Source organism: Thalassophryne amazonica, chromosome 20 (genome assembly GCF_902500255.1).
Source record: "Thalassophryne amazonica chromosome 20, fThaAma1.1, whole genome shotgun sequence".
In the NCBI taxonomy this organism is placed as follows: domain Eukaryota; kingdom Metazoa; phylum Chordata; class Actinopteri; order Batrachoidiformes; family Batrachoididae; genus Thalassophryne; species Thalassophryne amazonica.
Genome location: NC_047122.1, coordinates 67,260,066 through 67,283,854, shown reverse-complemented (window position 1 = coordinate 67,283,854; position 23,789 = coordinate 67,260,066). Strand labels below are relative to the sequence as shown.

General features: G+C 42.5%; 1 protein-coding gene across 1 annotated transcript in view; it reads left to right on the top strand.

Annotated features, from left to right (window-relative positions):
- Window positions 1-22,330, top strand: part of phactr4a (phosphatase and actin regulator 4a) — a 22,851-nt gene extending 521 nt beyond the window's left edge. The window contains 15 exon segments of the mRNA XM_034160424.1: window positions 1,603-2,020; window positions 7,212-7,292; window positions 7,295-7,339; window positions 7,931-8,322; window positions 8,324-8,496; window positions 11,963-12,060; window positions 12,063-12,197; window positions 12,831-12,932; window positions 12,935-12,955; window positions 12,958-12,994; window positions 13,273-13,328; window positions 15,857-15,918; window positions 17,358-17,495; window positions 21,099-21,175; window positions 21,306-22,330. Of these exon segments, the coding sequence (XP_034016315.1) occupies window positions 1,603-2,020; window positions 7,212-7,292; window positions 7,295-7,339; window positions 7,931-8,322; window positions 8,324-8,496; window positions 11,963-12,060; window positions 12,063-12,197; window positions 12,831-12,932; window positions 12,935-12,955; window positions 12,958-12,994; window positions 13,273-13,328; window positions 15,857-15,918; window positions 17,358-17,495; window positions 21,099-21,175; window positions 21,306-21,321 (1,851 nt within the window). The 3' untranslated portion in view covers window positions 21,322-22,330.
- Window positions 22,331-23,789: the final 1,459 nt, after the last annotated feature.

Genomic DNA, 23,789 nt, shown 5'->3' with positions numbered 1-23,789 from the left:
GTGTATATGTGTATGTGTATATGTATGTGTGTATATGTATGTGTGTATGTGTATATGTATGTGTGTATATGTGTGTATATGTATGTGTATGTGTATATATGTATGTGTGTATAGTGTGTATGTGTATATGTATGTGTATATGTGTGTAATGTATGTGTGTATATGTGTGTATATGTGTATGTATGTATGTGTATATATGTATGTGTGTATGTGTATATATGTATGTGTATATGTGTATATATGTAGTGTGTATATGTGTGTGTATGTATGTATATAGTGTGATTTGTGATTTGTGAACTGTTGAAATGTCTGCCTTCACAGATCATTGTATCATGCTGAAGTGCACAGTCTATTAATTCCACTTCTATGGGTCAGCCTTGGAAAAATGACTTTCAAATAACTTCTCTAAATAGTTGATCTGTGCCCTTCAGAACAATTAGCCATCTGCAGAAAATATTTGGGAGGGGTGTGCAGATGGGACCAGTGAAGGTCTTTGGTTTTCACACTGAGGCTGAACAGCACAGAGCGATTTGAGTCTGCAAATTAATGTAAAGTCTATATTGTAATGTTTAATAAATCAGAAACTGTTTAATTCTCATCTTTATTCTCATCTTTCCTTCTTATCTCATGTATCGCTTATGATTCTCACATGAGTTCCAAAAGTCCTCATTAAATAGACTGTTCAAATCCCACTTTGCATCTGTCATATCTTTGGAAGATGATTGTTGATGACTCAAAGAATGGAAGATTTCACATCACCTTGAACAAAAATGGATTTAAATATCAAGATTTGAGATGGCCAAAAGAATTTTGCAGTGACTCAAGTTCAGGGACATCGGTACTGAGCAGAATAAAATAATGAATATGGATCCAAAAACACAGTACCACCAAGTTTATAAAATAAAGGCCGCCTATATACTGCTGTGTCTTGGTTTTTATGATTGGAAATAAAATTGAAGTACTTTTTATTTGGGTTTTTTATTTCAAATTTCATTGTATGTATGTATGTATGTACAATGACATAAAGGCTCTTCTTCAAAATCTAGTTGAAATCCTTTCAAAACCCAGTAACTTTAATTTATGAAAATGGGTGTTAAATCAACTTTGAAACACATTGTGTTTGTTCAGTCATAAAGCGAGTCCCAGCCACAGTCCAGGGTTTCATGTTGGTGTCCTCTACAGGGAAATGAATACGATAACTAAATAAAGCATAGCCCTGTTGTAGCAGCTGTTCATGGTCTTTATTATGTGTCTTTGTTCTGTTAGATGTTTGTTGGTTACTGGTGGTTGGTTAGTGGTAAATGTTGCTGTAAAATGAAAGTTGGCAAACTAAAATCTCCTGATTATCTAACTGCTTTGTGGTAAAATTATTGAACTGTACCACCAATGAAATGGTCAAAGGGAGACATTTGGAAAAAAATACCTCAATGTTTTCCGATGTCTGTCATTTGAAACTAGGGATTATCTGATCTTAACCCTAGAATATCCAAGTTACAATTTTTTTTAAGCCTGGAATCCGTATTTTAATGTTAAGTAATACTGTACATTTTCTTCAGAGTTGATGTAATAATTGCTTTTTTTTTTTTTTTTTTTTTTTTGTAGACTAGGTACATAAATCTTATAATTTGTCTTCGTCTTTCTGTAGAATCCGCTGCAGGTCGCTTCACCTCTGACAGTCAGCTGGCAGTAGACCCGGGGCAGCAGCCTCCTCCAGCCAACCATGCTCTTCTTCCCCCTAAATTCCTCCTGGCTGCTTCCTCTGAGCCGAGCAGGAGTTCAACTCCTTCCTCTTCCTCATCTTCCTCTTCCTCAACCTCTTCGTCATCCTCCTCCCCTGCTGTAGTCGTGGCCAAGCCGCCAAGGACGGTCTCTTTAATAAATGATGACCTCCCTCGCGCCTCGTTGGTAGCTCCGCCCTCTGCTGACTCTGACATACCACCTCCTGTCCCTCCCCACGCCAAACAGCCTCCCGTCCCTCCACCCAAACCTACCAACCGTAACAGCAATCCTGCCCTGCTCGGTGAGTTTGTGACGATGGATTTGCTGCTTTGCTGTATTCTGTAGCTTTTTTATTCTATTTTTTGAATCAGCAGCACGAACATTATACAACACCGAGATGTACAGCTGTTGTTAATTACTCTGAAAATCGACTTAATAATTAAAAAAAAAACATGCTTTAAACTGTGAACTTAAGTTGCACACCAGAAGCTATATTTGAACAGTCCTTCCATTTGTGAGGTCCAGGTACACTGGTTTTTGGAAAAAGATGCACAAAAAACCCTGTCTGAAGTCTCCAGTATCTCTTCTTATACTCTGTGACTCATAATGAAGTTATTTTTAGGAGTTTGATGCTGAAATGCATCAGATTTACATTTAATGGCTGTAAGAATGGAGTAAAATGAAGAAGGTAAAGAAGATGGAGATGTTCATCGGTTATCATGACCACAGATGCACTTCACATACAGCAGAGAAGTACTTTGACTCTCCTTCCAACACAAATGTATGTTTTTGTCACGTTAGCGTGCTATATGTGGTTATAATGTGTAAGATCACGTACTGGATGAAACTGTCAAAGAACCAACATATCAGAAAAGCGAGCCTAATACCTCACTGATCTGTTACCAGCAACTCAACCAGTCACAGGTTACTGTGACCAGTAACTATAAGCCAGTTAGGACCAGACAAAGAAGAGACTAATTTACTACGTGGGTTTTGCACAAAAAATGTTACTCACCAGCTGTGTTCTATGGTGTTTTTTTTTTTTTTTTTTATTTAGTGTAATTCAATTCTCATCAATAACTCTCATCTTCAACTGCTTATCCGGGATCGGGTTGCGGGGCAATGGCTCCAGCAGGAGACCCCAGACTCCCTTTCCTGGGCCACATTGACCACCTCTGACGGGTATCCCGAGGTGTTCCCAGGCCAGTGTGAAGAATAATCTCTGCACCTAGTCCTGGGTCTTCCCCGGGTCTCCTCCCAGATGGGCATGCCTGGAACACCTCCCTAGGGAGGCGCCCAGGGGGCATCCTTACAGATGCCCGAACCACCTCAGCTGGCTCCTTTCAATGCAAAGGAGCAGCGGCTCTACTCCGAGCTCCCCACGGATGACCGAACTTCTCACCCTACTCTAAGGGAGACACCCAACCCCTCCTGAGGAAGCCCATTTGGCCACTTGTACCAGCGATCTAGTTCTTTCAGTCATGACCCAACACTCATGACCATAGGTGAGAGTAGGAATGAAGATTGACCAGTAGATTGAGAGCTTCGCCTTTGGCTCAGCTCCCTTTTTGTCACAACAGTACGGTAGAGCAAATGCAACACCACCCTGCTGTCGCCATTCTCCGGCTGATCTCATCTCACACCTCATTGTCCTCTCACTCGTGAACAAGACCTCGAGGTAATTGAACTGCTTCACTTGGGGCAAGACCTCATTCCCTACCTGGAGTAGGCAATCCATGGGTTAGAGGTGCTGATCCTCATCCCAGCCACTTCACACTCAGCTGTTGAACTGATCCAGTGAGTGTTGGAGGTCACAGGCTGATGAAGCCAACAGGGCCACATCATCCGCAAAAAGTAGTGAAGAGACCCTGAGCCTACCAAACTGGAAACCCTCCTCCCCGACTATGCCTCGATATCCTGTCCATGAATATCACAAACCGGATTGGTGACAAGGTGCAGCCCTGGCGGAGGCCAACCCCCACTGGAACGAGTCCGACTTGCTGCCGAGCACCCGAACACAGCTCTGCTTTGTGAGTACAGAAAGTGGATGACCCTGAGAAGAGACCCCCTCACTCCATACTCCCGCAGCACATCCCACAGTATCTCCCGGGGTTACCTGATCATACACCTTCTCCAAGACCACAAAACATATGTAGACTGGATGGGCAAACTCCCAGGCACCCTCCAAGATCCTGTGAGACTGAAGAGCTGGTCGGTTGTTCCATGACCAGGACGGAACCCATTGTTCCTTTTCAATCAGAGGTTTGACTATCAGCCAAACCCTCCTTTCCAGCACCCTGGAGTAGACTTTACCAGGGAGGCTGAGTAGTGTGATGCCCCTGTAGTTGTGCACACACTCTTTGGTCCCCTTTTTTTAAATATGGGGACCACCACTCCAGTTTGCCCCTCCTTAGGCACTGTCCCAGACCTCAACACAATGTTGAAGAGACGCCTCATCCAAGACAGTCCCTCCACACCCAGAGCCTTCAGCATTTCCAGACGGATGTCATCAACCCCCGGGGCCTTGCCACTGTGGAGTTGTTGACTACCTCAGTGACCTTCCACCAGGGAAATTGATGAAATCCTCCATCAGCTTCCAGCTCTGCACCTACTATAGAGGGCGCACGGTCTGATGCAGGAGCTCCTCAAAGTGTTCCTTCAGCGCCGGATTACATCCTCAGTTGAGCATCAACAGAGTTCCATCTTTACTGTAGACAGCTTGGTTGGTTCCCCGTTTTCCCCTCCTGAGGTGCCTCACAGTCCACCAGAAGCACCTTGATGTGACCGAAGTCCTTCGCCATGGTTGCTCTGAACTCCTCCCACACCTGCTGCTTTTCCTCCACACAGCAGAGGCTGCTGCACTTCAGGCCCGTCGGTACCTTGCAGCTGCCTCCGGAGTCCTCCAAAATAACCATATCCTGGAAGGACTCCGTCTTCAGTCCATTCTCATCACTGAATCCAAAAATTTTGTTTATATTGAACTGAGAAGTGAACACCCATTTCACAGCACCTTCAACATTGCTCCTGCTTTCGCCATCTAAAGGGATTTATTTTACAGCGGGAGGTGCAGTGATGTAGTTTATCACAGGATGTCTCTGATATTTACAGCAGACTCACATGAGACAGGAAATCTTGGCCCAAATGACAGATACAGAGACAGTACTGGCTACTTGATAAACAGGCCTGATGCAACAATTTGGGATTGAGAACCTTGTTCAAGGGCTCATCAGTGAGTTGCCTGTCTGATGGGGAATTGAACCGAGGAGCCTCCAGGCCACCATGTCCACAGTTTGTTTCTGCTGCCTGACCACAACATGTCCGTGGGTGCACAAATCAGCTCAAATGCACTTGGCCATTTAAAGAATGTGAGCACAGTGTGCTGCTTTATGGCAGGTGGAATGGCAGGTCCGAAATCATTTAAAAGTAACATGTTCACCCAACTGCGAGACTATTAAAAATATTTGCCTGTTATTTGTCAGAAGACCCTAAGTGAAGCTGATGAATGCTTGACAGACTTGTGAGCTGAGAGTCGATGCAGCTGAAGACGCTCGCTGTGCAGCGCGTTTCTCAGCGTGCTGACATTCTGCGTCCTCGGTTTCTGGAGCAAACACGCTGTGACTTGTCTCTGGTGTTTCTGTGTAGCAGCAGCACTCCTCTGCACAGTGGGTACAAACTGACGAGCTCTTGTTATTCATATCCACTGTCCTAGCATCCCACGGCTGCTTGTGTTTCCAACCCCTCCCAGTGCTGTCTCAACACACACACACTTCTTGTGTGGAGTTGAAACATTCCTGTACTATTTATTTAGTTTGGTTTAGAGATGAATATTTCATGTCAGAATTGTAGCGGTATGTGTTGTTGGAATGTGCTGAGCTGTGACGTTTTTGTTTTTCCTGCATGTTCTGTTATACAGCGTTACCTCAACAAAAACACAAAATATCCTCATACGTCAGACACAGTCCTCTTCACAAAGCTGGAAGATTTTTTGAGAACAGTCACCGCTTTTTTTCCCCACATGACAAACCCACTCCACATGTTGCACCTGCACACCTGCATCAAGGAGACCCAAATCTTAAAAAAAAAGGGGGGGTTAGGCTCTGCCTTCTGTGGCATTACATGGCATCTTTGGCTTTAATTTAAGAGGATTCTTCAAAGGGGTCAGCAGCAGTTTCACAAAGCTTGATCATTTGTAAAACCATAAAATTGAGAACAATATATTTCAGTGTGAGGAACATGTAATATGCATATTTTTTGGCAGAATCCCTCATCTTCAGGGTGGTGTTCTCAGGGTATTTACAGTTTTATTACCTCCAGCCGTTCTCCTGAAGCAAGTTGAAAGAGTCAATCACAACTAAAGTTTAAGAATCATAAAATCATATACAGCCATCTAGTATGCAGCAAACACTAGTCAGGAGATGAACCGTATATCGGCAAGGGAGCGTTTCATGAAACCTGCAATGCAAACCTTTCAAGCAGGAGGAGATGGGACAATGTTCAGTGTTTATGTAGACAGGTGTCAAAAGCTGTCATGGAGATCTCAGGTTCTGACATCTGTCAGAAGCCCTGACTGCTAACTTCAGTTGATGCTGTACAGTAGATTATTTAATGGTTTTTACATCATGAACTAATTCCACACAGTTTCCCTCCTCACAGTTCTGCTGCTGATAATAGAGCTACGCTAAGCATTGGTGTTTCTTTACGAACAACTACAACACAAAGGAAACGTACGAGTCTTCTGTTATTTCACAATAAAACTCCTAAATATGTTGTTGCTGAGCAGCAGGAAATTGTATCACCTCAAAGCACTTTGCTAAGAGACGAGATGATAAAATGGTTAATAAGTATCAGAATGTTGACGTCTGTTTTGTGAGGTGGCTGGCACACACGCTGACGTTTCCAGGAACCTCCTTCCCTGGAATTTAATACTGACAGACTCAGAAGAGCACCAGATGCTTGTGACGATGTTTGGTTAACTTGATGTACACCGTCTGCATGTCACTCTAGTACAGAATGGGGCGGGGACTGTTGCACAAGAACCCTTAAATTGGAGGGAAACTATAGGTTGTTCTCTCAGACAGACCTCTCTTGTAGAATAGTCATGGAAGATGAGATCTGGGAGGTTTTATTTATTTATTTATTTTTTACTTAAAGCTTTTTGGGTGAGTTGTTTCTTTTAATTCCTTGACATCACACAGGTCAGGTTTACATGTGCACGTCACAGTGATGACGCTGGAACAAAACCTCCGAGGCAGAGTGTCGGTATATTGAGACTTCTGCCGATGGAAGACAACTTGTATTTTCTTTACATTGTCAAGTGACATATCCAGACGTGTCATTTTTCCATCAAATGCTAATTTATGCCCTGTTCCTAGACTGTAACAAGCTAAGAAAACTTTGACCAAGTACCACCCAGTATCTTCTTGTATTTTTCTCCCAGCATGTTGCAGCACAGTTACTCCACCATCCCTGATATCTCAACTCATTTTTACCAGCTTCCTCGCTGAACAGGCTCTCTAAGGTCAGGCAGCCGCATTGCTGTACCGGCTGGAGACGACAGAATGAGCTAGACACCTACCTTCTCTGCCTGTGTACCTTCAGCACAGGGCCAAGACCTCCTCAGGTACCCAGCGGGGACCACTTCTGCAGTCTGGTGCTAAATATTCGACGCCGCCGTGCCTCTATATTAATGCCAGCACCACACTGCATGAGTAGTGCAGCCAGTACAATAATTTTACAGCACAACTAACTCTAAATGACACCAAGGAAACATTGCATGAATATTACCAGCTGGTTAATAATGTGACCTCACTGTGATTGTGTGTTGATCTCAGCGACTACTCACCAAACACTGCACACTGTGTGCTAGAATGAAATGCAAAGTGGAAGTACTTCATGTGCGAGCTTGAAATGATGAATTCCCCAGTATTGTAGAGCTGTCACTGAGGCTGAATCGTGTCGGAACACTTCCACATTATAATGATCAGTTGCTTGTATATATGTGATGCATTCCACTTACTGGCCAAGCAGCTCAGAGGTATTGGAATGTTTCTACTCTCGACTAAAACTCTGCATTTATTTATTTGTTAATAAACACTAACTTCAGCCTCCTCACACAGGTTGCATCAAGTTAAATGTTGATTACTTGACTTTTTCAGTTGTTACTTTGCAGGATGGGTGGTAATTATTTTGTGTGACTGTGGTTTCTTTACAGCAGAGCTCTCTCAGCCTGGTAATGGCATCATCACAGTGCCAGCACCTGCTAAACGGTCTCCACCAACTCCACCAAAGAGAACAACCCCCGTGATGAAGCACCATTCTGTGGAATCCTCCAGCCACAAGCAAGTCCCAGAGTCCCCCACCAGGGACAAGCCCTCTGTCCCCGTGACACTGTCCTCTGCTGTCCTAAAGGGAGAAAATACTGAGGACAAGACAAATGCAGCTAATGACCAAATGTCCGTAGAATCTCTGCCTTCACCTCCTTCCCACATACCACCATCTCCTGTCAGGGTTCAACCACTTCTTCTCGTCTCTGCTCCTGTTCCTACTATTCAAACGGATCCCCCCAGTCCTACCACAGAGCCCCCCAGCCAACCTCCTGCCATCCCCCCTACATATCCTCATCCAGAGAGCCCTGGCAAGCTCAGGTCCAACTCAGCCAAACCCAGATGGGTCCCAGAGGGCCCATTCTCTCCTTTTTGAGTATCCCCCAGAGTTCCTCAGCGAGATGGGCGGTGCCACACGTCACTCTCTTCCTGTCACCATTGAGCCTCTCAGGCTGTAAGTGTTCACACAACGTGATGGCGTTAGCAAACATGTTGCTTTGTCGCCTGTGCAGAGTGGCGCTCCCTGCTATCACACCGCTGCAGCTCTTACAAGCAAGTTGTCAGTTTGGACCCACGATAATGGACACGTGTAAATCAGCCACCCAGATTAATCAATACACTGATATGCAGATGAGTATCTGTACAAATTTGGATATGTGTATCTTAAGGTGGGTGATGTCAGCAATACATAATGTTAGAGAAAACAAAATCTCTGCAAATGGTAAATTATGACAAAAGCAATGTAATGTCACAGCTGCACCCATTTCTGCCACAAATCATGCGGCAGTATTTCAAGACCGGCCCAGCAAAGTCTTTGTCCCCTCTTACTTCACTGCTCCGTCCAAGCTTCTCAGAAATGATGTATATGACTAAAATATGGTATGAAGAACTTGTAACTCCCAGTACAAAAAGTTCAACACCTTTTCTTGCATTTTTATTTATTTATTTGAGAAAAGAAATGGACAGTAGTTGAAACCATAAAGCCGTTTATTGCTCACAGTTGAAGTTGGCTAAAAGAAGCTGTCTGGCACAAAAAGATGTCCTACTTGCAGAAGAGCGAACATAAAATCATTCACACCTTGTAAATCATACATTTTCTTCGAAAGTCAGCAGAGCAGTACACACGGAATTTATTGGCAGCGAGCAACACTTGCGGGGGCAGTGTTCCAAACAGAGGCACTCATTAAATGAATTCAGATTTGTGTAATTTAGAATAAACAAATTTTGTTTTAAATGTGAAATTTGTTTTTCCAGCAGATATGGAGATCTAGGCACTTCTCGAGTACTACATTTGAATTGACATTTATTGTCTGGGGGGGAGTAATATACGGTACAGAATTAATCTGTAAGAAAGTGTAAAACTCAGTGCTGTGTGGGATTTAATGCTCTCTGTACTCAATTTAAATGTTCCACTGAACTCGTATTCAATAAGAGTCTTGTTGACTCCTTTGACTTGGAGGTCGTCTCTGTCTGTATGTGGGAGTTAACCATCTACACTTGTTTAACCAGGTAGCACTGAGCCTTGTTAATCCCTTTGGCAAGCAGGTGACGCATATCCAGGTTTTATTAATAAAATTGGGTATCTTACACTGCACACAGTTTGAAAAGTATTCCAGTGCTCCTCTACATGTTGGCAGGAGAAAAAAATGGTTGTTGATGGCAGGAAATAACATAATACAAATAGACCAGCAATAAGTTACTTAAAAAAAATGTTCTGACTACTGGTCAAAGAATCAACCTTGGTAATGTTACAGGTTAGGTTCTTAACTGACAGGATGAAGAGTTTTAGTTTTTGTGTCTTAATCAGTCAACATCCAGATTGTCCTGGTAGCTTTAGCCTGTACTAAAAAAAGCTGGAACAAGTGAAGAATCTTAGTTTTGGTAAGAACAAAATGTTCAACTCTGCATGAACTTCTTTTCTAAATTAATAGGCTAGAATGATGGTAAAAAGAAACCTGCAGTACTGTCATCATTTCACTCACTTGATGGGAATACTTTCAGGTTGAAAGCGATGGATACACCCGAGGGCAAACGTCCATTTCCTGTTGCCTGGTTACTTGGTGATATTGATCTTGTAACTGTTGGTAAACAATGTTCTTAGTGATACGTGTCAGAGGTTGTGCATGTTAAGATTTTTAAAAGTAGACAGTTGTGTCCTCAAGTTGAGCTGAGGTCAGCCAATCACTGATGGCATCATTTTAAGAAACCATGAGAGAAGATAATTCTTTCAACAATTTATAATTACAGGAAGTCCCTTCAGCTGATCCCTTGTTTCACTCAGGGAAACCACACCAGATCCGTAGTGGCTCTGCATTTTGATTTGGCACAGGTTTTATGCCGGATTCCCTTCTTGACACAATTCCACATAACATGGAGAACTGAGCCAGCGGTGGGGTTGAACCAGGAACCTCTTGCACTGAAAATTAGCACACTAACCACTTGGACACCACCCCTGTTTACACAACTTATAACCATAAAATTAATTAATCTCTAATGGAAACAAGTGGAAACTGTAAAGCAGCTCTTTGGCACTCGTCAATGAGTCCTCACGTAAAGCCCGCCTCATATGAGACAAATGGTAGCAATTGACCCAACATGTTTTAAGCCAAGAGGGAACTGTTGTGTATGGGAGGGGATTGGACCTTTCACAAAGCACATTTAATCAAAGTGAATTATGGGTATGTTTTACCAGGGTAGGGAAAAAAAAAAACAGGTCACAACTCTGCAGCAACAACAAGACATATTAAGTGTTCAGTTTGTGTGCAAAATGAGGAAAGATTGAAATGTCAAAACTTAAACTCAGGCAAAACTCAGTTTGTTGTACACAAAACCAACATTCAGTGCAGGAGATTTCATTTTAAGAGGTTTGTCACTCGTCCTCTTCCAATTCGACCTTAAGTCTTTCTAACGTCCGTGTTCCAGTGGTATCAAACCACACATCACCCCCTCTGTTGTTGAAATGTAAGCTGACTGAAGGACCAAAGCTGCTGTCAGCTCAGGTCGTGTCCTCCTCTTAAAAAGTTTTATGTTGGCACATGCATTAAAGTGCTCGAGGCATGAATGACACGTGGTGATAATGACAGTGCGCCACATCCTGTCAGATTGTCCTGCGTATGTCTAATTTATTCATTGCCGTCACCGTCCATTTTAGCTGTTTGGGCACCTATATGGGTAACAGGAAGGGGCGGGGCTGATTCAGTATGTTGGAAGAACAGGCAAAAGATATTGATGATGATTATTACAAAATCAGTATCAAATCTGCTAAACCAGATCTTTCGGTTTAGCCATTTGCAGCACCATGAACGTTATTTTCAGTCCATACTCGTATATACATGATGGCTGGTTTTGGTTTTCTGGTGCACACGCTGTGTATTTCTCCATCACAAAAACTCAATTTAACCCCCGCTCCTTTTAAAAATGGAAATGTAAATGAAACTAATATGGCCACAGTTTGATTTCCCTGCAGATTTTTTTTTTTTTATTTATTATGAATTTTAATAACATGGACAATTCTGCTCTGTAGAAACTGTAATATGTGTAGCCATTTTTCATTGAAAGCAAATGACTGCAATACATTTACTGCAAATGTATTTCTAATTCTCGTATAGTTCAATAGAAATACTTTTATTTTGAAACCCTGCCTCTCACCCCACTGACTGCAGGAATAGGCTCCAGCCCCCCGTGACCCTTAACCGGAATAAGCGAGCATAGAAATGAATGCATAATGGCTGTTTTTGATGCCATCTTCTGTAGTATGTCTGAACCAGCTTTACTTCAGGACACATCCTGATTGTGTTTTGGGACCACCTGAGGAATATCTAGCAAAGTTGATTGGTTGCAGCCTGGAGATGCGCAGGCATGTCTGATTTTTTGTTCTTCGTGCAGGTTGGACAGCTTCCTTGCGTTTGTGTTCTGTGCAGGCCAGAAGACGATGACTTTGACATGGAGGAGGAGCTGCGAAAGCTTCACCCCAAAAGCATGTTCGAACAGCTGGAGCTGGAGCCTCGCAGTCGGCGAGGTTTGTGGGAGAGCCAAGAGTGAGTGTCATCCCCGAGGGAGACAGCCAAGGGGACAGTGAGGACTGTGCTTCTGATGGCCCCATTTTATACAGAGATGATGAAGAGGAGGAGGAGGAAGATGAGGAAATCCCCACACGTAAGTAGTTTCCATTCAGGTAGGGGGCTGTGTCTCCACCACACTGGACATAAAGTCATGTGGCTGAGCTGGTATTTGTAATGTTGACTTTTGCTTTTCATTTGTTTGTGTGTTTGTGTGTCTGATGATCGCTTGCAATGAAACTCACTTGCATTAAAACTTGCTATCATGACATAAGGGGCGATGATGTGGGTTAAGTAGTGGGCTGAGTCCAGAGGGTCTTGACTCAAACCCATAGTTGAGTCACTGTTTGGACCGTTATTGTTAATATTAAAACTGACGTGATCCTAAAAGGCTGACGTTAGCATGAGCCGCCTCCATTTGTAAGCAGTGGGATTTATAATTTACTCCAAACACACAGTTACTATTCTCACTGTTGTTTTTCTTTTAGATTATTATTATTATTTTGACTAAGAACAGACTCAGGTTTGGTCCTTAGTATAGATAATTATGGTGCAGACTACTGTGAAATGTGATTGTCTGAAATGCGCAAATGAAAGTCTTATACAGTGGAACCTCAACATACAAGCGAATCAACATACGAATTTGCTTGTTGCTTGACACAATGGAGCCGCCCACCCTGACTTACTGAATAAGGTGAACAGTGTATGAATCTGTTGACTGTGTCCACAGGTGGCCTGGCAAGCCGAGTGAGGAGAAAAGGCACATTAGCCTTGAAGCTGGAGAGACAGGAAAGAGAAGAGAAGGAAGCTCAATGAGAACAACGATGGCATGATGTTGGAATAACAATGAGCAGTGGGGGCAGTGAGGAACAAGATTGGTACTACACTAATACGGTAAAGATCACCCTCAGCACCCGCCAGTGCACAGCACAGTCTTCTGCAGTGTGGGTGAGACGTGTACAAAATAATGTTAATATGTGCTTTAACGTAAAACCGCTGAAACGAGATCCTGTCCTCTGTGGACAAAGTCCTCACAGTCTGATGTTTACTCATTCAGGTCCTTTAATTGTAGTAATGTGTGATGTTTTTTAAATGGCCACCAAGTATCCTTAATAAAATGATCCATATCGGCCTTTTAAACATTGGTCATAAGCAGCATTTCCTGTCTTCAGGCGGCTGAGTCAGCGACCAACAGTGGAGGAGCTGGAGCAGAGGAACATCCTTCAAGGTTAGACTCCCTCGAGATGAATGCAGATACAACCCTGCAAGGTCCAAGGATGCAGGTTCCATCATTCTTATCTTTGCATAATTTAGGAGCCTGCATTAATCCTTTGTGTCTGGAGAGAGGCGTCTCCTCTGTCCTTGCTTTTGGCATGTTGATCATCACGGCCTAATTCAAAAAAATTTTGTCTGCTTTAATGTTAACACTAATTCTGTTATGTGAAAAGGCAGAGATTGTACGTTAACCATGCCAGATTATTGTTTTAAAATGTACATGATTACGGGGAAATAGAAGCAGTTTTCACTTGTACAGTTGGGATTAAATTGTTTGCGCCGTCATAGTAGTTCTGTCAGGTTGTTTGTCTCTCAGTGAAAATAACGGCATTAAAGAAGTACCGTTTCTAAAACTCACTCTGTCAAAAATCCAGCAGTCATCACAGTTATTAGCAATGACATTCAGAGTACGTTATTCATCTGACAGTAATTCTATGAGTGAACATTCATTATCCCCAAATTAAAAAACTGTGTAGCACCCTTTTGTTTGGAGTGAGCAGTTAATAGACACGTGCACGGAGGCACAAAAGAATGAAAGATTAAACAAGGCTATTCTGTAGCATTTCATTATCCTTATAAATGATTAATATTTAATTGTTCCAGGTTATTTTCATTTAATGGCTCTCTCTCGTGGTGGTTCTCTACACACCAGATGTGTGAGGTGTGTGTGTGATAGCTGTGTTGCTAAACTAACAGTGCACGTGTGATGTGTGCACGTGCTATAACATGTTAATATGGGCACAAATGGAAAATTAAGACATTACACAGCTGTCAGTCACACAAAATGCATCTGGTGAGCATGAGGCTACAGGAAGACCTCAGTAACTCTTCATAGACTGATTTATTGAAGCCTTTAATATTGTATTCAGCACATGAATGCTTCTTTCTTTTAGACCAGGTGCCACATTTTATGCTTCTCCCTTGAGAGCAGCTGGATCTGTGGATAGGAATCTAACCCCAGATTCCAGCTCTGAAAACATCTTTCTTTCAAAAATAATATCAGCATATAAAAAGTACTTTGTTGTTAACTAAAGTTCACAACAAAAGTTTTTGTTTCATGTTTGTGTTATTGTTTGTTTTTGCTGTCTTGGGAGCAAATGTGTTTCTGTTTGCACTCTCTCTGAAGACTGTAATGTATTTTTTATGTGATTTGCAGTGTTTGTGTGTGTATACACTAAATTTAAGGCGACCTCGGGGGCTGCTGTCAGTGTCACTATGAAGGATGCTAAATACAGTCAAGATGTGTTGTGACGTTTTGGTCCGACTCCAGTGAGATGCAACGTGTCAGCGTAACACTGCTCCAGATCTGTCAGCACAGTTTGATCCAGATCTCGTACCACCATCGATTGTCCTCAAATGACTTGGCAGAGATGCTGGTTTGTGTCTGTAGTTCAGCAGATTGGCAAAACGACTGTGCATTTTTGTGACTAAAGCAAGAAATTTGGCATGCATATTTTAAATTAACTGATGCCTATTTTGATATGTGGAGGCATCCTGGAGCTGACCTCTAATGACCTAAAGGGACAGTGAACAATTACACAGGGGTTAAAAGTGTTCCAGCCATATTGAAAGGTACATTATATTATTTGTGTGATCATAGGGATTCCAAAAAGGTATAGTTTGGACAATCTGTGACTGAATGTTCTGGAGTTATGGGGTAAAAATGGCAAAAATGATGACAAAGGTCAGTTTCAGTTTGTACAGTTGTCAGAAGTTAAAGTTGTGCCAATTTTAGTAATTAAACTGATGCACATTATTGGTTGAGCTAATAAGATTACTAAATAGAATAGTTTTGACTGTGTTGAATGTTTGATCTCCAAAGTAAAAGTCAAACAAGGTCAATGTCCATTGGATTCTATGACTTGTGACATATGTTACTGTAACATAACTAAGCACGACACATGGTGCAAACTATTTCTTTTTAAAATTCTATTAGCTCAACCAATAATTTGCATCACTTTTGACCAAAATTGGAGTAATTTAACTTCTGACCCCTGTACAAACTGAAACTGACCTTTGTCACCATTTTTTTTCTGTTTTTACCCCATAACTCCAGAACATTCAGTCACAGATAGTCCAAACTATAATTTTGAAATCTTTATGATCAGACAAATATGGTATACTTTTCAATATGATTGGAACATTTTTAAATTTTATCCCCTGTGAAATTTCTCATTGACCCCTGTAGGTCATTAGTCAGCTCCAGGATGCCTTCACACCTGAAAATGAATATTACTGAATTTAGAATATGTATGCCAAATTTGGTGTTTTAGTCACAAAATGAACAATTGTAAGGTAATTTTAGCTAAGCTGCACCACAACTGTTGGAAAACAATGGAGCACTTTGTGCAGAGAAAAGCAGTGATTACAGATTCTTGTTAGCCAGCATGCTGACAGCAGCTCAGGTGAAATCTGCCTGACTGTAGTGTTTTGTCTCTCACAGAATGTGTTTTTTTCTCCCCTCTCTCTCTCTCTCTACAGCCAAGAACGAAGCGGATCGTCGGTTAGAGAGATGTGAGATCAAACGGAGGCTCACAAGAAAGGTCAGGAAGCAGAGATCCTCTACTTTTCCTTCAGTTCTGTAACTCTAGCCATCATAATAGACAGATGATACAGTACATCGAGAAAGTATTCACAGCACTTCACTTTTTCCACATTTTATGTTAGACTTATTCCAAATGGAGTCAATAAATTTTCACTTCAAATTCTACTCACAACACCCCATAATGACAACATGAAATGTTTATTTTTGTTAAATTTTTGAAAATTTATTTAAAAAATAAATAAAATAAGACATACATGTACGTAAGTATTCACAGACTTTGCTCAATACTTTGTTGATGCAACTTTGGCAGCAGTTCCAGCCTCAGGTCTTCTTGAATATGATGTCACAAGCTTGGTGCACCTATCTTTGGGCAGTTTGGTCCATTCCTCTTTGCAGCACCTCTCAAGCTCCATCAGGTTGGATGGTGAGCGTCGGTGCACAGACATTTTCAGATCTCTCCAGAGATGTTCAGTCAGATTCAGATCTGGGCTCTGGCTGGGCCACTCAAGGACATTCACAGAGTTGTCCTGAAGACACTCCTTTGATATCTTGGCTGTGTGCTTAGGGTCATTGTCCTGCTGAAAGATGAACCGTCACCCCAGTCTGAGGTCAGAGCGCTCTGGAGCAGGTTTCATCCAGGATGTCTCTGTACATTGCTGCATTCATCTTTCCCTCAATCCTGACTAGTCTCCCAGTTCCTGCCACTGAAAAACATGATACTGCTTGCCACCACCATGCTTCACTGTAGGGATGGTGCCTGGTTTCCTCCAAACGTGACGCCAAACAGTTCAGTCTCATCAGACCACAGAATTTTGTTTCTCTTGGTCTGAGAGTCCTTGAGGTGCCTTTTGTCAAACTCCAGGTGGGCTGCCATGTGCCTTTTACTAAGGAGTGACTTCTGTCTGGACACTGTACCATACAGGCCTCTAGCCCTATGAATTGAGACACCCCTCCACCTTATTGTTTTTTGTGCCACAAAACAATAAAGTTTATCAGTTTGACATTAAATATCTTGTCTTTGTGGTGTATTCAATTGAACATAGATTGAAGACAAATTGCAAATGTTGTATTCTGTTTTTATTTACATTTTACACAACGTCCCAACTTCATTGGAATTTGTTTTTTTTTGTGTGTGTGTATATATATATAAAAATGTGGTATTGTCAGGTTTCTAAACAGACCTTTTGGTCTCCACAGAGATTAAACCATTTTGTTAATTCAAGTATTTCATCACTAAATATTTACTACCATCAGTTATGTGATCTGTGCAACAACTTGTGTGGCAGTTATTTTGTTGTTTCTTCAAAATGGAAACTGTCACTTTAAATGGTGACAGAAATGTTTCTGCTTCAGAAGCATGTCGTGGTGTGTTTGTACTGAATTGTGCTTCAGGTTTCTGAGACTGACTTGATGTTCTGCTATTTATTTTGCTGCCAGCTTTCTCTGAGGCCCACAGTGGCTGAGCTTCAGGAGAGGAAGATCCTGCGTTTCCACGAGTATGTGGAGTGCACACACGCTCACGACTACGACCGGCGAGCAGATAAACCCTGGACCAAGCTCACTCCAGCTGACAAGGTGAACCTGAACACGTGCTGACTGAGCGGCCGCGGCGCCTTCCTGCACTTTTTAACCGCTACAGATCAAATCAAATATCAAGAAGCAGCCCAGGAATGAAACACAAACTCTACTTCCTGCCTGTGCCAAATTTCACTCTGTAAATGATCATAAACTTGTCAAACTTGGAGAATTAGTTATTTCTAAAATCTGATTCATTATTTATGTTGGAAATGAACATAAATAATGTTAATCAGCTTTAACTTGAGACTAAATATCATCAAAAAGGTGAACAATGTAAGAATTCTGGCAAATTCCGCCTCAGGTTCATGCATTTTTATTTATTTTTTTTACATGTTTTCTGTATCACTCTCCAGTCACAGCCACTGAGGGAGGTGATGCCTCCAGCTGTGGTGAATGTCTTGGTGGCTTTCCTCACCTCAGTTTTAGAGGCATCCGTAGTGTTTACATTTCTTATGTATCGAACCCTTTGAGTTATCTGAAGATCTTTTATCTGCTGTTAGACAGATAATTAGAGAACATGGTGGTGAAGCGACTCGGTGTCCTCTGGTCTGACGGCTTTTTGTCCATTAAAACTATGGTTTTGCTGTAATTACCATCACATTAATGCTGACCGTCTGTATGGTTTCATACTCATTATTTCTTATCAACTCAAACATGCTTTGGTGTCTAAAATTACATCAACGTTGTCAGGGTACAAGCAGGAGGAAACAAACGACCTCATGTTAAATTACGTGTGTGTGTGTGTGTGTGTGTGTGTGTGTGTGTGTGTGTGTGTGTGTGTGTGTGTGTGTGTGTGTGTGTGTGTGTGTGTGTGTGTGTGTGTGTGTATATACACTTTTGCTCACATTGAAACAGGGGAGAGTTGACATTTGCTGTGTGGTATGTTTATGTATTTTGGGTCAAGGGTGAACACTGCCAAAATGAAATGTTGATAGGACAAATATTTTTGGAGAAATTAGGGATATTATGTAACAACAGTGAACAAAGGACATGGATAATTACATTCTGGACTCACACACCATTCCAAATCATTATAGAAACTTTGCATAATTTATTGCCACCTTGGAAAATGTCAGCTACCTATTTTATAAATACTACTCAATCTAGAGTCCATGGATCCCCACAGGCAACACACGCTAGTCCAGTGGTGTCCAAAGACATTCCAGAAAGGGCCAATAGGGGGCAGGTTTTCTTTGCAGCCACTGACTCCACCAGGCGATTTCACTGAATAACTGATTCAATCTGCTTTAAGTGATGTTAATCAGTGAAACCACCAGGTGGAGTCAGTGGCTGCAAAGAAAACCTGCCCCCTATTGGCCTTTCTGGAATCAGTTTGAGATGTCTAGTTTACAGGTTAACAGTTACACCAAGGCAGCCTTTGAATTTGGAGACTTATAACATACTAAGGCCTTGTGTGTTAACACAATAACTGAAAAACAATAAATGGTGACATTCATTCATTCACTCACTGACTGCAGTTAATGAGCGGTTTCGAGTAATAGAATACATGTTTGTCATTGAATTTTTGGTGTCACTTTCCAAACAGCTGTACACAAAAAACACAGCGGCTTTAATAAAACAATGAACAGCTTCACAGGACAGCAAGACCTTCTTAAAATACCAAAAAAAAAAGAAAAATGTGCTTAATATATTAAGGTGCTTAATGCTCAGTGAGGTAGGATAGTTTTAGATATGTAAACACAGTGTTATTTATTGCATATGTTGATATCTGTTACTGAATGTTTGTGGGGGGGGGATGGGGTGGAGCAACCCAGTCTCATGGCATGACGTGATTCAGCAGCACCAATAATCTATTGGTTCATGTACAGGGGTGCCCAAGTTCGGTCCTCGAGATCTACCTTCCTGACATGAGGACCGAACTTGGGCACCCCTGGTTCATGATATTGTCACGATAAGTGTTCAATGTTTGTAATGGGAGCACAAATTTATTCTAATATGTTCTATGATGGCTGCATGCACGAAATTAAAAATGAAGTGTGTGTGTGTGTGGGGGGGGGGGGGGGGGGTATGGCTGGGGGTAGGAGTAGGGTTAGTAATGGTGAGTTTACAAAAAAAAAAAAACTCACAAAATGATTCAGATTTTTGTGACGGGGCTGTTCCTTAGCCTATTAGTCTGTCCTTATAGTGTAGTACCTCTTCTCCCACCGCAGAGGAGCAAACAGGGAATGTCCCGGGTGGCTGGTGCACTTGTAAATGGCCTGTGCTTTCCTCTGCAAGTGTTCCGCGTGCAGAGTCTCAGTCCGGGAGCACAGCTCCTACAATCTTCTGTGCTGTCTTCACTACCTGGGACAGATCTTTTCAGTCCTCTGCTGCTGTACCACACTGTGCAGCCTGCTTCTGTAGAAGTTTCTGAGCAGCTGTGGAGTCAGACCAGCATGCTTCAACTTCCTCGGGAAGAACATTCTCTGCTGGTTGTGGGTGTGTAATGTCCATGTCCGATACTTGGTGATGTGGGTGCCAAGGAACCTGATTTGAGTCCACCCTCTCCACCTCTTCTTCATTCATTCATTCATTCATGTATTCATGTGTCGTGGAGGTTGTGAGGCTCTCCTGGTCCTCCTGAAGTCTATGATGACCTCCATGGTTTTGGTGTTGAGGACCAGGTTGTTGTCTGCACACCACTCTGTCAGGTGTTTCACCTTCTCCCTGTACCAGGTCTCATGGTTGTCCCTGATAAGGCCTGTCACCGTAGTGTCAACGGCAAACTTTATCAGGGTGTTAAGCGGGGTGAGCCAGACTGAGCACATGCCCCTGCAGTGTGCCTCTGTTCATGGTTCTGCTGCCAGATGTCAGGTTTCCCATCCTGACATTCTGAGGTCAGTTGGTCAGGAAATCCATAATCCATGAACAGAGTGAGGTGGAGAGTCTGAGGTTGGTGAGTTTATGGGGGATTACAGTATTAAATGCACTGCTGAAATCTGTAAAGAGCCTCCTGACGTGTTCGGCTGCTCCATTTGAGTCAGGACTGTGAAGTGCCATGGAGACAACATCCTCTGTAGGTCTGTTTGCCTAGTTTGTGAACTGATGACTATCCAGGTCTGCAGGGATGCTGTTTTTGATTAGTGCAAACACCATCCTCTCAAAGCACTTCATGAAGACCGGGTTGAGGGCACCTGGGCGATACTCATTGAGGGTTGTGACAGCAGGCTTTTTGGGCTCAGGAACAGTAGTCGTCCATTTGAGGCAGGTGGGTGCAGCAGCTTGTCAGGAGAGTTTAAAGATATCCGTGAACACCTCGGCCAGCTGGTCAGTGCAGGTCTTCAGTAGACGGCCTGTCACCCCATCTGTTCCAGCTGCTTTGGTGGTGTTGAGCCGTTTCAGGGTAGATCTCACCTGGTGCTGCTGGAGGACAAGTATTGGCTCCTCGTAATAAGAGGGTACGTGCTGTACCCTCTTATTACGAAGAGGTTTTTGGTGATTTTTTTTGTGCGTGTGTGTGTATATATAATTTTTAAGTGACATTTCTAGGCTGTGGTTTATGTGGTTTATGTTTGAAGGTGCTGAACACAGACTGTTGCCACAATAATAATCCCGTCTGTGGATCTTCGATTTTTGCTGACCCTTTATGTCTCCTCTCAGGCTGCCATCAGAAAAGAGCTCAATGAATTCAAGAGTTCAGAGATGGAAGTTCATGAGGACAGCAGGATCTACACCCGGTGAGGCTTGTGCACGGCTGCATCAATAATTCATCTACACCATTCTTCAGGATTGTGATCAATACTGAATTACTCTCTTTTTGTTTACCTTGAAAACCTCCTGAACCCCTCCTTCTTCTCTCTGTTCCAGCTTCCATCGACCTTAGCGGTCCACGCAGACTATAAACACACTATGACTGCCAGGAAAAGTCTGCAGGGGGCGTCGCTCCTCAACAGTCGACTCACTGACTGCTCACTACTTCACACTAGCACTTCAGCTGAGGATAGAGCTGCTGATGCTGGAACCAAACCAGAAGAAGCCCCAAATCAGCTTATCAGAAAAGCTGCAGGTACTGACTGTGGACACAGGGGGCGCTGGAGCCACACAGGGTGACGGCGTGAGAAATCTCACAGCCGGGAAGACGAGTTGTAGTGCTGAGAAAGACTGAAGGCTGAACCTCACAGGATTTACTCTGTTCTGCAACACTGTCGCCCCCTAGAGGAAACCACCCTCACCTACACTTCCTGTACATAAACGGATCTCTGGCTTTATATTGGTGATGGTACCATTTATACAGGTTCACTAAATCACAGTCTGTGTTTGTCCCCTGGTACCTGATGCTTCTCGCCTTCTTGTCCTCACTGAAGCAGACTGAAGTCATGTCCAGAAGGTGTCAGGTTCTGGTCCAGCACGCGGTTTCTGAGCTGATCTCAGAGCTTTGAATCCTGTATAAATGTGTATTTTTCTGTATCTTACTCATCACTGGAATGATTCTCACAGAGCACATATCTACTGTTTCTCCCCATAAGGCACTTTGTATTCATAATTTGGTTTGTGGAAAATCTGAAACTCTGAACTTAAAATTCTGTCTTTGTAATTAAAATGTTGAAGCAGGAAATGTAGATATTTTTAATTTTCCGGACTCTTTTATGGTCCTCTGTATATGGAGCTCATTAGTTTGCTGCGATTGTATAGATCAGTTGTGTAGATTTCTTTGACTTTATATATTGTACATTTATTGCAGATTTTTTTTTAGAATTGTAAAATATCACTTAGACTAATTACAATAAGGTGATAAAGAACTTTTTTTTTATGATCCAGAGATCTTTAAAACTTTTTGCAGTCCAGTTTATAAATGAACAATCAACTCAAATTAAAACAACCTGTGATTTTTATTTCAATGTGGTGTCATTATTATTAGTATTTACAGGCATTTCAGTAATGCAAAGATGTGCATGGCCTCTTAAATTGGCCAACTGAGGGCGCTGTTCAATTATATATGGTTTAGACATTGGATTTCCCAGTGCATAAATCCACTAATGCAGTTTAAAAAGAAAACATTCGATGTCTTTTTCAACAATTTACAATTTCTATAGTTTTCTTTCTCATTTTGTTTACATAAGAGCAGCTGCGGTATCACCAGAAGGTGGCGCTTTAGACGTCAAGGTGACATGAGGTCTAAAAGTTGAACCTTACCTGCTTCTATCAGTTGGAACTACAGTGTTTGGTTTGGTGGGTTTCTTGGTAGATTACCGGACAGTATGGTGGAATTCTACATGCAGGGTTGAGCTAGGGATGCCTGGGCAGAGGATCAGGGTCTGAGGACCTGCTGCAGCCTTCATCCGCCTTCATAGCCGTTGGGTTACAACCCGTCACCTCCTCTTCCTGATCAACCGTTCAGAACGTGTGGTGTTTCACCAGAGCCCTGTTAGCCCTCTCCTATTCAGGGTTCCTGATTGGCCTTACAGGCTACCATAGCGGCCACTAGGCACACAAGGTTCCCACCGTATTCCAGTGTTGGGCTTGAGATCAGAGTCTCTGTTCAAAACCCAGCCTGACTGGAATATCACCAAGGCCCCTTGAGCAAGGTCCTTAATTTCCAAGTTGCTCCTGGTGTGTAGTGAGCCCCTCGCGTGGTGGCACCCTGACGGGCGTCGATGTAAAGCGCTTTGAGCTTCTGATTCAGATGGATAAGACCGATATAAATGCAGTCCATTTATTCAGGTGTCACGACACAGAAAACCAGACTTTCAAGAATCACATTCAAAGTTGGGGTACGTGTGCTTTTTCTGTTTCTGTATTTTTTATTTCCGGATTCACATATTGTAGTTTGGACCCATCTCGAGACTTTGGACCAGGCACTTCATCTGCATCGTCCCGGTCTGCCACAGAGCTGTAAATGGGCTGATTCCTGAGATGGACTTGTGTTCCATCTCTAGAGTTGTAGACGATCATCAGTTCACCATTTGATATCTAAGGACACCTGAAGACGACTTTTCTCTCTCTTCACATTTATTGAAAATGGGCTCTGTAGTTTTGGAAACAAAAGAGGACATGATGAAGAGGACATGCCCTTGAAATGGGTGTTTCAACAAGACAATGACCCCAAGCACACTAGTAAACCAGCAAAATCTTGGTTCCAAACCAACAAAATTAATGCCTAAAAAACTGTGGTTATACAACTAAATACTAGTTTAGTGATTCACAGGATTGCTAAAAAAGCAGTTTGAACATAATAGTTTTGAGTTTGTAGCATCAACAGCAGATGCTACTATTATTGTGAACACCCCCTTTTCTACTTTTTTTTTTTTTTTACTAATAGCCCAATTTCATAGCCTTAAGAGTGTGCATATC